General features: G+C 43.0%; 1 protein-coding gene across 4 annotated transcripts in view; it reads right to left on the bottom strand.

The window, feature by feature from the left end:
• Nucleotides 1-15161, bottom strand: part of LOC126202940 (protein argonaute-2-like) — a 250858-nt gene that overhangs the window by 136797 nt on the left and 98900 nt on the right. For all 4 annotated transcript variants that reach the window (XM_049937038.1, XM_049937035.1, XM_049937037.1 and 1 more), the window contains exon 7: nt 9012-9126. In XM_049937038.1, coding sequence (XP_049792995.1) covers nt 9012-9126 — 115 coding nt within the window. The remainder of the gene's footprint in view (nt 1-9011; nt 9127-15161) is intronic.

Genomic DNA, 15161 nt, shown 5'->3' with positions numbered 1-15161 from the left:
TTTTGTGGTCGCTTTTGAACTTTTCCACCTGTGCATAAAATGTTAATAGCAATATCCCTTATTACTTTACTATTAAGTCACAAGCATAAATATGCAATACGCAATACCTGAATTAAGGGTTGGAACTTTAATACTTAGAAAGCAAGAATGTGCATAAAGAAAATGTAAACCACCTTACTGTATCTCCAGGAAGGTGAGACCGTCCACTCTAATTTAAAATTCCAGCAGTACAGAAGTTCATAAAAGTATTCTTTCTCTACTCTGTGATGTTACGTAGTGGGGAGGGGAGAGGAAGCAAGGGAGGGGGAAGGGGGGATGGAGGAGCAAGCACAATCTCACACCCTTCGTTTGTATCATACGCTCAAATGTTTGCCTTGTTTAGGAACACATACACAAACTCTCTACTATGTTTGAGGCCTTTTGCAGAGTACGCATGTTATCTCCATAGTTGGTTCTGCTAGAATGTGTGGCCTGTTTTTATGCAGTGCATTTTTCATTTTTGACTGTTCAGATATCCACTAAGACAAAATGACATCTCATCAGTTAAAACACGGTTTGGCTCTGTGATTCCATGGATGATCAACTTCATGTACAGAACATTAAGACGTTATTCTTTATCCGATGCCTTACCTTCTGTATCAGTTTGATTGGATAAATAGTTGCCTCAAACAATTTGAAGGTGAACAGCATCATATTTGCTACCTCTGCCAGTTTCTTGTGCATCAAAATGGCTCATCTCTCGGTTCTCTTCTTGTCTGCAACCAATCCACATTCCCACAATCATGCAATTTCTCTCTTTACTGTTGAATTGTTTGGCACTGCGCATGTGGACATTTCCCATGAAGTGTATCTACAATGAGTGCATCAGAACAACTAGCAAAATACTCTTCAATTATGAAAAATTGCTATTGGGAAAACAATGTTTCCCAAGCAATGAACTGTGCAATACTGCAGACGTCATATGACGTGCACCCATTATGCCGTCGGATTTATTTGTTGTTAATAACACACATTGTGCTACCTTACAGTGGTTATCAAACAAATGTAATGTAACTCCAATTTACAGGCATTTATTTTCAGGTGTACAATTTTTCAATTGCACTGAATTTTCTGTCACCCCTAATACTGCTAACAAATTAAAGAATTCCTTTAAAATGCATCCGTCATCCACCAATTGTGTTTTACACTGTCACAAGAAGTTATCTTTTCTGACTGAGGAATGGTAGTTCTCTCACATTTCAGAGGCTGCTGTTCTTTGGTTGTATGTTGCATATTCAGGCACAACGGTAAGTTTCCTAAATGTATTAAAAACAAACCACAAAATGGGTCATTTCATGACAAGTGGCCTAATTTTAATAAGCATCCTCAACTTATCACTTCATATCCATTTCGTATTTGGTGCCCACACATGTTATAGACAATTTCAAAAATACTTAGCTATCAATATGCAGTACTTTGTTTTCAGGACCTCCTTAAGTCAAGACTGTCAAAATTTTATCACTGAAGTTCCAAAGTACACACAGGCACGTTTAAAAGTTGACTATTGGATAAGCTTAGATACTGCAGCTGGACTATTATGGGAACAAATAAAAAAAGTTCTTGTACATCCATATTTAGGAACTATTATTGACTAAATAGCTTCTGCTTTAAGAATACATAAGAAAGAGTTATTCCAGGAACAGTAATAGATTGCTACAGCTATGGAGACATGTGCCACATAAATGAGAACCTGTTTTGAAATCAGGCATAAACAAAATTACAGAAATTACTCCAAGTTCTATATTGTTTAAAAAGGAAGGAAATCTGGAACTCTGTTAAAGAGCACATGACAATATCTGGCAGTAAGCCCTCCACCTCTGCTGCACATTTAAAGGACTCCAAACACAATGTACTTAGTACTCTGAATGTTGCAGGTTTTGCATAAGGTATAACACACACACACACACACACACACACACACACACACACACACACACACACACACGAGAGACTGTAGTTTTGCCAGAGACTGATCATGTGTGTGTGTGTGTGTGTGTGTGTGTGTGTGTGTGTTTGTGTGTTTTCGGCAAAGGCCTTGTTGGCCAAAAGCTCATGTTGTGGCAGTCTTTGTTGTACATATCTGTTGGTTGGTTGGTTGGTTTGTTTGTTTACAGGCGGGAGATGGGACCAACTACGAGGTCATCAGTCCCTTGTTCCTAATAAAACAATACCACAAGTGTAAGAAGAAAACGGACAAAACATATAACACAAAATTGAAAGAAAGGAAAAGCCACAAGAATGAAGGGAAGGCAACAAACACTAAAAGGAACAAAAGAGGACAATAAAACAACAGAGAGATGCTAGAAACAGAAGAGTGTAAAACACGAAAGCAAATTACAGTGGCTGGCCAACCACGAGAATAAAAAGGGAAAGCCAGCCACCCTGCAACATATTAAAACCTCCATCCTAAAAGCACTAGGGTGGAGGACACAGAGGGACGAAGGACATGTGCTGAAACCTACATAGAAATATAAAACCCACTCTCACAGATAAAATGTAAAACTAAAGCTGCTGTAGAGGCATTGTTGCCCAACACCGAAGGCAGGATGCTGGGAAAGTTAAAAGTCTGCTGAAGAGCAGCTAAAAGTGGGCAGTCCAGCAAGAGGTGGACAACTGTCATTTGGGAACCACAGCAACACTGAGGTGTGCCCTCGCGACAGAGTAGGTAACCATGCATTAGCCACGTATGGCCAATGCAGAGCCGGCAGAGGACAACTGATTCCCTGCGAGAGGACTGCATGGAAGCCTTCCACACATTCATAGTCTCCTTAATGACACGCAGTTTGTTGTGCGTGCTGTTACGCCATTCCGTCTCAGAAAGACGGAAAAACCTGCGATGTAAGACAGAACGCAGGTCAGCTTCGGAGACGCCTATATCCGGAAACGGTTTCCACGTCGCCTGTTTGGCCATCCTGTCGGCAAGTTCGTTGCCAGGGATTCCGGCATGTCCTGGGGTCCACACAAACACCACGGAACGGTGGGACTGTTCCAGGGCATAGATGGACTCCTGAATAGACGCTACCAGAGGGTGGCGATGGTAGCACTGGTTGACAGCTTGTGGGCTGCTCAACGAGTCAGTACACAGGAGAAATGACTCGCCAGGTCATGAGCGGATGTACTCAAGAGCACGAGATATGGCTGCCAGCTCTGCAGTGAAAACACTGCAGCCAACTGGCAAGCAGTGCTGCTCAATATGTCCTCCATCCATTAACCTTTGCGAAGCCCACGTGACCATCAGTCATTGAGCCATTGGTGTAAGCCACTTCAGAGCCCCGGAACACATCGAGAATCGAGAGGAAGTGACAGCGGGGAGAGGCGGGGTTAACGGAGACTTTAGGGCCATGCAAGACATCCAGACGAAGCTGCGTACACCATGGAGGTGTATGTGAACGGGCTGCAAGTAGAGGTGGTAAAGGAAAGGACTTCAGTTCGGAGAGAAGTGACTGCACACGAACCAAAATCGTTAGCCCCAATCTGGGTCACCAATGCAGGAGATGGACCGCCACGGGCGGGAAAAGGAGACGGTAATTCCGATGCTCAGGGGAACTATGAGTGTGTGCTGCGTAACTGGCGAGCAGTTGCACACGTCTGATCTGCAGTGGAGGGACACCAGCCTCCACCAGGACGCTGGTCACCAGATAAGTCTTAAAAGCTCCTGTCGATAATCGAACCCCACAGTGGTGTACAGGGTCGAGTAAATGCAATACTGAAGGTGCTGCCGAACCATAAAGCACACTCCCATAGTCAACTCGGGATTGGACAAGAGCTCTGTAGAACTGCAGCAGCATAGATCAATCTGCACCCCAATTGGTGATGCGCAGGCAACGGAGGGCATTGAGGTGCTGCAAGCACTTCTGCTTGCTGATGAAGATGAGGGAGTCAAGTCAATCGAGTGTCGAAAACCGGTCCTAGGAATTGATATGTCTCTACTACAGTGAGTGTATCGTCATTAAGGTAAAGCGCAGGTTCCAGATGGCTGGTACGATGCAGACAGAATTGCATGATACACGACTTTGCAGCCGAAAACTGGAAGCTGTGGGCTAGAGCTCAGGACTGCACCTTGTGGATGGCTCCCTGGAGGCGCTGCTCAGCAACAACAGAACTGGAGCAGCAGTATGAAATGTAGAAGTCATCTGCATACAGACAAGGTGAAACGGAGGACCCGACAGCTGCTGCTAGACCGTTAATGGACACTAAAAATAGAGAGACAATACAGAGCGCTGCGGCACTCCATTCTCCTGGAAACGGATGGAACTATGGGAGTCATCAACTTGGACATGGAAAATACAGAGCACCAGGAGGTTTTGGATAAAAATCGGGAGTGTTCCCCGGAGACCCAACTCAACAATGTGGCAAGGATATGATGTTGCCAAGTCGTGTCGTATGCTTTACGTAAGTCAAAAAAAGATGGCAATCAGGTGTTGGCATCTGTAAAAGGTTGTTTGGATGGCAGACTCTATGGACACAAGCTTATCAGTGGTAGAGCGACCCTGGCGGAAGCCGCCCTGATATGGAGCCAGCAAGCCACGTGACTTCAGGACCCAACCCAACCGCCGATATACCACACGTTCCAGCAGCTTATAAAAGAATGTAGGTGAGGATGATGGGCAGATAGCTATCCACATCATGCAGGTTTTTACTGGGTTTGAGCACCGGAATGATTGTGCTCTCCTACCATCTCACCATATCCGGTTGAAGTGACGAGAAGATGTCACTTGTGGTCAGATGAGAGATGTTTAATCATCTGGCTGTGGATGTGATCAGGCCCAGGCGCTGTGTCGGGCAATGTACAAGGGCACTGAGAAGCTCCCACTCTGGAAATGGGGTATTATAGGATTCACTGCAGCATGTAGTGAATGAGAGGACATTCCCTTCCAGCCGCCGTTTGATAGTGAGAAAGGCTGGGGGGTAATTCTCTGACACAGAGGCTCAAGCAAAGTGCTCGGCAATCGCGTTTGCATCGGTACATAACTCGCCATTTATGGCAACACCGGGTACAGCTGTTGGGGCCTCGTACCCGATAAGACGTTTGATCTTTGCCCAGACTTGGGAAGCTGACATGTGGCACCCAGTGGTGGAGACGTATCTCTCCCAACACCACTCCTTCCATTGTTTGATAAGGTAGTGAACACGGGCACGGAGTTGTTTAAAGGCTACGAGGTGCTCCAGGAAAGGGTGCCGCTTATGTCACTGTAGAGCTCGCCGACACTCCTTAATTGCTTCAGTGACTTCCTCCCTGATGCTGGGCAGTGACAGGAAGATGGGGAAGTGGTTGCTACCACACAGGTTGTTATGTGCTAACCAATAGATAGATCGGAGAAGTCCTGGGCTGCAAACTGATAAATCAAGGGCCGAGTAACTACCATAAACCACACTGAAATGTGTGGCAGCACCAGTTTTTAAGAGGCACTGGTCGAATTGCGACAGTAAGGTTTCAACATCTCTGCCTCGGCCAGTAAGCATTTTACCACCCAACAAGGGGTTATGGGCATTAAAGTTTCCCAGAAGTAGGAAAGGTTTAGGGAGTTGATTAATCAGTGCAGCTAATACATTCAGGGGTACTGCACCATCTGGAGGAAGATATAAATTGCAGACAGTTATTTCCTACGTCGTCATTCTGGCAGCCACAGCTTCAAAAGGGGTTTGAAGTAGGCACAGTGTCACTACAGACTGAGTTTAGGACATAAACGCAAACTCCACCAGACACTCTATTATAGTCGCTACAGTTCTTGTAATATCCCCTATAGCCACGGAGGGCAGGGGTCCGCATTGCCGGGAACCAGGTCTCCTGGAGGGCAATGCAGATAGCAGGTGTAAACTTAACAGTTTCCATAGCTAAGCCAAGCGGTGGAAAAAACTGCCTCAATTCCACTGGAGGATGACATCATCATGAGTCTATGAAGGCATGAAACATTGAATGAGAGAGTTTACGCCTCAGGGTCACCTGCAGCCACAGACTTATTGCTTGAGCAGTATATATATACACACACATCTTGTCTGAGGGTCTGGCAAGATCTAGGTCCTCAGCGGACGCCAAAATCTCCACCCCATCCTCAGCCGCAGAGCTTGTAGGTAGCAGTGGTGTGGGAGCCACTGCAATTTCCTTGGTGTCAGGGGTTTTCTTTTTGGATTTCTCTCACTGCTCCTTGGGTTTCCCTCGCTAGGAAGCCTTCACTGGCTCAGTCTCCGGGACTGAGGATGAGCACGAAGCCCTACAACCAGCTGCTTTTGGGATCTTCAGCCACTGGTGGGTGACATCTTTCCCACTGACGGAAATGTGGGAAGGGAGTGACACAAGGGACCCCTTCCTAGCAAGAGAAGCCAAAGAAGACTTACAGTTCTCTAGCTTAGAAGTGGGGACGGACATCTCCGATCGTTAGGGGTGGGGGGTGATCCTGAAGTAGATGGTGCAGAAGCAACAGGGAGAGAAATGCCCCCCCCCCCACCATGAATGAGGCAGGTGTAGTCTTCCGGCTCTGAGAGGTGACCTGGGTTGGCGGAGCTGGTTGTGTCAGAACCGTTGTAGCAGCAGCTTAAGACAATGTCATATGCAAAGGATGCAGGCATTCAAATTTTCTCTTAGCCTCAGTGTAGGTCAGTCAGTCCAGGGTCTTGTACCCCATGATTTTCCTTTCTTTCTGCAGAATCTTGCAGTCAGGCGAACAAGGCAAATGGTGTACTCTTCAGTTGACACAGATGAGAGGAGGGGGCACATGGAGTATTGAGATGTGATGGGCATCCGCAATCTCGGCATGTGACACTGGAAGTACAGCAGGAAGACATATGGCCAAACTTCCAGCACTTTAGGCACCGCATCGAGGGAGGGATATAGGGCTCTACATCACACCGGTAGACCACCACCTTCACCTTCTCCAGCAATGTATCACCCTCCAACAACAAGATGAAGGCACTGGTGGCAACCTGATTATCCTTCGGACCCCGGTGGACACGCCGAACAAAATGAACACTTCCCCACTCTAAACTGGCATGCAGCTCATCGGCGGACTGCAAAAGAAGGTCTCTGTGAAATATGACACCCTGGACCATATTTAAGCTCTTATGTGGCGTGATGGTTACAGAAACATCCCCCAGCTTGTAACAAGCGAGTAACTCCCGTGACTGGGCAGAGGATGCTGTTTTGATCAAGAATGATCCAGATCTCATTTTGGACAAGCCCTCCACCTCCCCGAACTTGTCCTCTAAATGCTCAACAAAAAAATGAGTCCTTATCATGAAAGATTCCCATCAGCTCTCGAACATACAAGGTACCGGGGCAAATAAGATCCGCTGCCATCCTTAGCCTGATGTTCCTCCCATGATATGGCCAGCGAGGGGAACGATTTGGGGGTTGTACTTCTGTGCGTTGCATTGAGCTCATGATCGCTCAGATACTGCTGGTGTTTCACCAGCAGCAAGAAATGATGGACTACGCTTCATTGCATGTCATCCGCCCTGATGACCAGAAGCCCTCCCCACAGGTGCCACTCAGCCGCAGCGAAGGCCACCTGGCAGGATGGCCATTTCCAGGATTACTGATGCCCCAGGGGGATGGGCATCTACCCCTTAGCGAATGTGGGGAGTTAACAGCACAGGCATCAGCAGAGCGATCCCTGTGTGGTCAGGGGGCTACAACCAACAGGGTACATGGCGGCCCCACCACAACGGACTGGCTACTGCGCTGGATATCAGATGCAAAGAAGTCCACGGTCATCGTCGACACAGAAATCGACACTGCATAGTGCATGGTGGGAAACATGACCAGGAAGGTGTTCTCAACCAAGAGATGGAGGCTGGGCAGGACTGCAATGGGACGACAAGAAAGTGGGCTCAATGCACGATGGACACGGTGCACCTTGTAAGGCACCCTTCCCCAATTGGCTGACTCTTAGGGAAAATTTTGAAGAATGGAGGTCAAACCCTACAGGGGACCATCACAAAGGCCGAAACGTGTGAAACTCCTGTTAGTCACCTTGTACGACAGGGAGGAATACCTCGTGCCTATTCTAATCCCCGGACCCACAGGGGGATGCATATCTGTGACTCTGCATCTCCGCTATTTGGTGAGTAGCAACTATGTAGAATTTTATGTTTTAAGAGCAGTGATGCTTCACAATTAAGAAAAAACTGTCATTTTGTCACAAGCTGCACGTCTGAGTGCTAACATACGTGCCTTTTGTTTGGATGAAATCTCATTCAGTAATTTCAATTCTTTACTTGACTTAAAAAAAGCCAATGTATGTCAGATGGGAGCTGACTTTTGGCAACCTGAGAAATTCCAGCTTGCCAGAAGTGCAGTTTCTACCCAATGTTTACTCAACATTGGCAGAAATGTGCTTTATGTGGGATCAAAGATGGTTAAATATCAGGGAAAAATTTTCTGGAACAAGAATTGCACATTCTGGAAAGATAAATTTCATAAATTCCACAGAGAACTAATAGACAAGAAACACCCAAGAGCAGAGTGTTCTATGACAATTACTTCTGGAAATACCTGCCCTTTCTAAACTATTTTCTTACAATGAAATTTGATGTCTTTGAATGATACTGGTGCACTAAATACTACGTCAAAACTAATGACAGTTTTATACTTTCTGAACTGCTTAACTAGTGTACAAACTCTCAGGAATGTAGCTCAACTATTCAATGAAACAGATCAAGTTGAAAGAGAGAAACTTTTGCATTCTAGTTGCAAAATTTTGACTTAGGGTCTAATGACTGCTAAGTAATGTGTACTATAAACTTGTGGACTTCACAGCAACAAGTATAGGCAGCTACATACAAATCTGAATAAAATCTCGATTAGCAGGCATGAAATGACCTACCAAAATTATGACAATTTATTTTGCTTTCCTCTGCCACTGCTGTATTACATCAGACTTTAAATAGTTTTAAGAATCTCCCCCCTCCCCCCCCCCTCCATTTAAACAGAAAATCAGAGCAATGCATTAACAGCAAACAAAACTAGCACTTACTTCTTCACCTGGCGGAAGATGTGGAAGATAGCTTGAAGCAACTAAGTTCTTTCTCCCATCAAATGCTGGGTATCTATTGGGGAAAAACTGCTTTCGAAATTCTTCAACAACAGTCCTGTAAAGCCAATGCAACTTTTTTTAATTTCTTGTCATTTACGTAATTAAAAGAACAGATAGAATAATGCAGTACACAATGATGGAAATTACTCACTTACAAAAGCATTACAATCCTACAATCAGAGCAGAAATCCAGTGTTTGGAAGAAACGTTGGAAGTTTTGTACAGACAACTGACGGGTCTCTCAGCGCCATGACAGTCGTGTTTTAGAGCATGCATGATTTTAGGAAGCCGTGGCCTTCTCAAAGTAGACGATTAATACATTCCATTTGCTGGTCTTGAATGTATTAATCAGCTACTTCAACAAGGCCATTACTTCCCAAACTCATGCCTGGATATGAGATCATTTTGTCCGAGAGTTTGCCCACCACACCTAGGAAAACTTTCTGTCGCCCTCCCAATCTCTGCAATATTCTTGTCAGACCCTATGCTCCTTCTGCACCCCCCTCTCTATCCCTGGCTCCTACCCCTGTGACCACCCCACTGCAAGACTTGCCCCACACACCGCCCTACCATCACCTATACCGGCCCTGTAACTGGCGTAACATACACTATCAATGGGAGAGCCACCTGTGAAACGACACATCATACCAGCTGTTATGTAATCGCTGTTCGACTTTTTACATCGGCATGACTATCACCAAATTTAGACAGACGGTGTATCCTGGCAACATGTGATATCCTGTTGCACAGCATCCTCTACAACATGGCAGTCATTACCTCAGTGCCTGTCACACCAGACGTGCCATCTGGATTCTTCTCCCAGACACCAGTTTCTCAGAACACTGCAGGTGGGAACTAGCATTACAACATGTCCTCGATTCTCGCTGTCCAGCTGGCCTTACATTACGTTAATTTCTGAGTCTCAGCTTTTTTTCCACAGTAACCACTACTTTCTTTATCCTGTTTTAGTGTCGTGCATCTTTCATTTCCTAACTTCTCTACTTTTTACTGCCCCCCTCCCACCTCTGCTACATACAATGCACTTAGCTTTTCACTCTTATTATTCCATGCATAGTGTTTAAGCAGTAATCTCTGTCTCGCATAATACCCCGCCTATCCCCTTTAAGCTCTCAGATTTTCAAATCTCATCTGATGCAATCCTAACAATGTCTTTCCTTCTCATCCCGTCTGGTAAGTCTCCCCTCATCTGTGGTTCTAGATGACTTTTCTGAAATGTACCTCTTTTCCTAAACCTGTAACGAAGCAGGGTTGCCCACTGCTATCCTGTTTTCGTTTCACACTCCTTCAGTAACTTAGTTAAGCAATGAACTTTTCTTTTTTCTTTTTCTTTTTTTCTTTTCTTTTTTTCACTACTCAGATTCCGACTACAGATTCTGTGGCCTTCAGCCTCATAGTACAGGATTCAGAAATAGTTTAAATAAAATTCCCCTAGTAAAATCTATTATTTCAGTACATTCTAATGTCTATTATGAAAGTAATGAGCTAATTAGTTGTATTGGAAGTGCATTCTATTAAAAGTTATGAACAATGACGTACATTGTGCAATACATATTAAGTAAAATTCGAGTGAGCTAATAGACTGAATTCAGCTGTAGACTGCATCCAAAAGAAAGCCTAAATTTTACTGATTCCAGCAAAGTGTTTAAATTAACCTAAAGTCTATTAGTTAAATTGATATTAAGACTTGAAATCTGTAGCCTGTATGACTTTCAGTGCCAATTGTGACCAAACTACTAAATAATTCCAAGATCTGTTTTGATACTTTTGCTACCTTTATTTTTCTATGTAAAATGACTCCAGTCTCAACTTTGTAAGTGCATTAATTAAGAATTAAGTAAATTTGAATAAGTAAAAATTATTGTTCAAGAGGGCGGCCATGGTTATAAGTCGGGAATTCCCACTGCGGATGTATAAGTTAGTTCTGCTTATTTAAATTGATACAGCTCACTCATGTTATTTAAGTAATAAAACCCAATAGTTAACTTCAAAACCAATTAGAAAGGATTATAAACTATAATATATTAACAGAAATAGTCAAACATTCAAGCACTCATCTATATAAGGTCTGAGCTGGTGCAGTTCTCAGTTAGTACTTGGTCAGATTCTCATGGAGCGAAAGTGCGGCAAGTCGGTTAATTTTTCCGGTCAGTACCACAAAAGTGTAATTGTGAACATAGTTAAAGATTGGAAGTTTCTGACCTATCTAATGTGACGATTAAGTGTAAGAGGCCTGGTCACATGAATATTGTGTGTGTGTGTGTGTGTGTGTGTGTGTGTGTGTGTGTGTGTGTGATAACAAATAAATCGCACTGTGGTTGTCATAAATGTTCAACAATGAATACGGTCTTGACTTTTGATTTTGGAAAACTTAATCTAGGATCCTGGCTTCTTAATTTCAGTGTGATTTAGGTGAGACGGACGCAGCTACCGGGAAGACAATATTGAATAAGCAAAGCAAGGTAGGTCAGGAACACTGCGCACTATCTACTGGGTGAGGAAATGTTTCAATACATCCGGTTGTGGCGTGAACTTTAAGTGGCACTAATACAAGGATACAGCCCGGCACGTTACAAACCTCTCCAGTCTTTTCCTTCATCCTCTTCCTCCACCTTCTGCCAGAAGGAGCCGCCACTGGCTCCAAAAGCTTGCACAAGTATAAACTTCTTTTATGTGTATGTTCCGCTGCCACTTGGTGAGTAGATTTTTAATCTACCCAATTACATTATATAGATGAAAATTGATTATTTTTGTTGTTATAAATATATTTATTTGTTATTCATGAATGGTGAATACTAATTCTTAGTCTGTATTCACCATTCAAATAAATGTGGCCTACTTCGGGTGGCAAGCAAAAGTACATCACATGTGCACACACCACAAATTGGCAGTCTATGTGCATGTGAGTGCGAGGGTGTGATACCTGTATGGCTATGGATGAATGTGTGAGATCCACATGGCCACAGTCAAGTGTTCATTCACTTCTGTTAAAAGTTGGGCACCACTGGTCATTTTCATCAACTTCTGCAAACATTCGCAAAAAATATTCACACACACTGTCGCATAAAGCAAGCGTATCTAGAAAAGGCGGACAGGCCACGCACTTGCAGGGCTTTATCTGACATCATGAGAGCAACAGCAATCTTAACCACCACAATCACCATATAGGCCTACATATCGCTAAAAAAGGGTATTATACTTATAAAATCGACTTGTTTCTAATCACAGTGAGGTGTCACAGTTTTGACTCACTGACATGCAAATACCTACTTAATAAAAGAATTATGTAATACAACAGCCAGGAAACACCTTTAGCTCACTACAATGGGACAAGTTAGCACAGAACTTGTCAACAAAGGACGGAAAAATGTATCTTTGCAAAAGTTTCTTATCGAACCGGCCAACCTGTAGCTAAGTTACAGACCAAAACATTTTCTTCAGACATAGTGAAATTATTTTTTGCAGAGTCATCCTACTGTACAAACTTATTCTCTTACTACCAACACATTTTATTAGTTTATTAATCTCATTCCAATGATGCATCTTCTTCTTCTTCTTCTTCTTCTTCTTTTAGTGCGTCGGCTGCTCATAGGCGGTGTTCCCTTGCGTCTTGAACCAGCTCTTCAAAGGTGTTGATGCCAGACCATTCTTGATATTCTGTGACCATGATTGCTACCTTCTACCTGGTGGGCACTTTCCTTCTATTCTGCCTTCTAGAATTAATTGCAGAAGTTCATACTTCTTTCCTTTCGTAATGTGCCCCAGGTACAAGGTCTTTCTTCTTTTAATTGTCCCCAAGTAGTTCTATATCCACCCTGGCTCTACACAGCACTTCAGCTTTGCTGACTTTCTCAATCCATGGTAAATTTAGTAATTGGTGCAAGAACCACATTTCTGTTGTTTCTAATCTCTTTACAGAAGCTGCTTTAATTGACTAAGTTTCCACTCCTTGAGTAGGGTTGGGATAACATAGCATTGTACCACCCTTATTCTCAGATGGAGCAGCATGTCTGTGTATATCAGCACATTTCATGGATTTTGAAAAGTTTCTTTGGCAATTCCACAGTGAAGCTTAATTTCCTCATCACAATCAAGTTTCGAATTTATCACAGATCCTAGATATTTAAATTTGGTTACTTTCTCGATTTTACTACCATTAATGACCAGGGACTGGTTTTGACCAGGAGTTCTTTCAATTGACAATCCATTTAGTTTCTTGGCATTTATTCAGACACCAAAACGCTGACCAGCTTTCTCTATTTCCATAAGTATTTTCTGTAGCTCTGTTACGGATGGCGCAAACAGAGCTGTGTCATCGGCATACTGTTTAAGTTCCAGATCTGCACTCTGTTTACTTTTATACCAAATAACTCTGAGTCTTGACTGGATTGAAAAATCTTGTCCAGATACAAATTGAACAGTAATGGGGATAGTATACAGGCCTGGCAGACTCCTTTCAGTATTTGCACAGATTCTGTTTTTAAATTTTTGTTAAATCTAACCTCTGCTCTATTATTCCAGTATAACTGCTGAATGATTCTTATGTCCTTACCATATAATCCTATTTCTTGTAAGATTGTGATAAGGGGGTCATGCTTAATGGTGTCAAATGCTTTCTCATAATCAATAAAGCATATATGGATATATAAAAATGAAAATCTTCAACAACAAAATAAAAGTCAAAATATACATTAACAAAGTGAAGCTGCGGGAAGAAATAGCATTAGTAATTCACTGTAGCTGTATTGTTACAGTCTACTCGAGCTTGGTTTAACAAAGTAGCACTAACAGGACAGCCACTGCTTCTAGGAAGACTGCTTAACATGAAAAAGTGAGAGACTGGTTGATACTTACTTGACCACACCGATAGTTACTGTAGAAAAACAGTTCTCCATTGTGCAATAAGATTATTTGCAACTTTATAAGAAGCATCACTACTTTAAAGAATAATGAAAATCTCTAATTCAAAGTATCAGATAATGTTTACAACTAGTTAGTAACATCGAACGTTTGCTTTCATTCAAAGGTTAAATTTTACTCACGGCAGCAGCAGCAGCTTAGTGTGCTGATGTTGGCAACGACTACTGAATGTTGGGAACTATGCAATGGTGTTAACCAATCTTTGGCAGAATATACAAATGCATTACTTTTGTAAGGGAATTCTCACTTCATGAGGATAATTCATTTGCTCAGCAGATAAGGGTACATACAAGAACCTTTCAACCACAGAGTAGGAACAGCATTAATCAAAGTGTTACACCCAGGTACTGGTATGAGTTGGATATTATAGTCATAGGATACTACGTTTTTTCATTTTGGAGAGTGCACAATTTTACATTTCCGATCATTTAAAACAAGTTGCTAATCTCTGCACCACTTTGAAATCTTATCAAGATCTGACAATATTTATGTAGCTATATCCCTACAAAGTGTTACAAACAGGTAGCTGTACAAGTTAAGACGATTCCAACAGTTACTCACTGATAAGACGACAATGATTGGCACCATCTCTCACAGTGTTTTGATCTCAGAGTCTTCTTCCAATAACCTGATCGATGAACCGCCTGTCTTACATTCTGCACATCTATGTATATTTGGTGCTAACAATTTTTTTATTTCAACCGCACCCCAAACTCCTTGCACTGCTAAGTGCTATGGCACAGTTATCTCAGAGAATAAATAGGAACGTAACTGTATTATGAAAAGGAAGTTGCTACTCACCATATAGTGGAGATGCTGGGTCACAGATAGGCACCACAAAAAGACTGTCACAAATAAAGCTTTCAGCCAGTAAGGCCTTCATCAACAATAAATCACACACACACACACACACACACACACACACACACACACACACACACACACACCTGCATAACAACCATCCTCACCATGCTTGTTACATAGTCAGTCTGGTTTTCTTTTGATTCCTCCTTATTTAAATTCTGGGGATCACCGACCTACTTTGAAGGGGTGCACAACTCCTAAAAAGGCACATGGAGTTTTGAAAATGACTCCTCTGTGATTTGAAAACACAAATGAACCACTGAAACTTCCTGGCAGATTAAATCTGTG

Source organism: Schistocerca nitens, chromosome 9, assembly GCF_023898315.1.
Source record: "Schistocerca nitens isolate TAMUIC-IGC-003100 chromosome 9, iqSchNite1.1, whole genome shotgun sequence".
Classification (NCBI taxonomy): domain Eukaryota; kingdom Metazoa; phylum Arthropoda; class Insecta; order Orthoptera; family Acrididae; genus Schistocerca; species Schistocerca nitens.
This window is presented reverse-complemented; position numbering and strand designations above follow the sequence as displayed.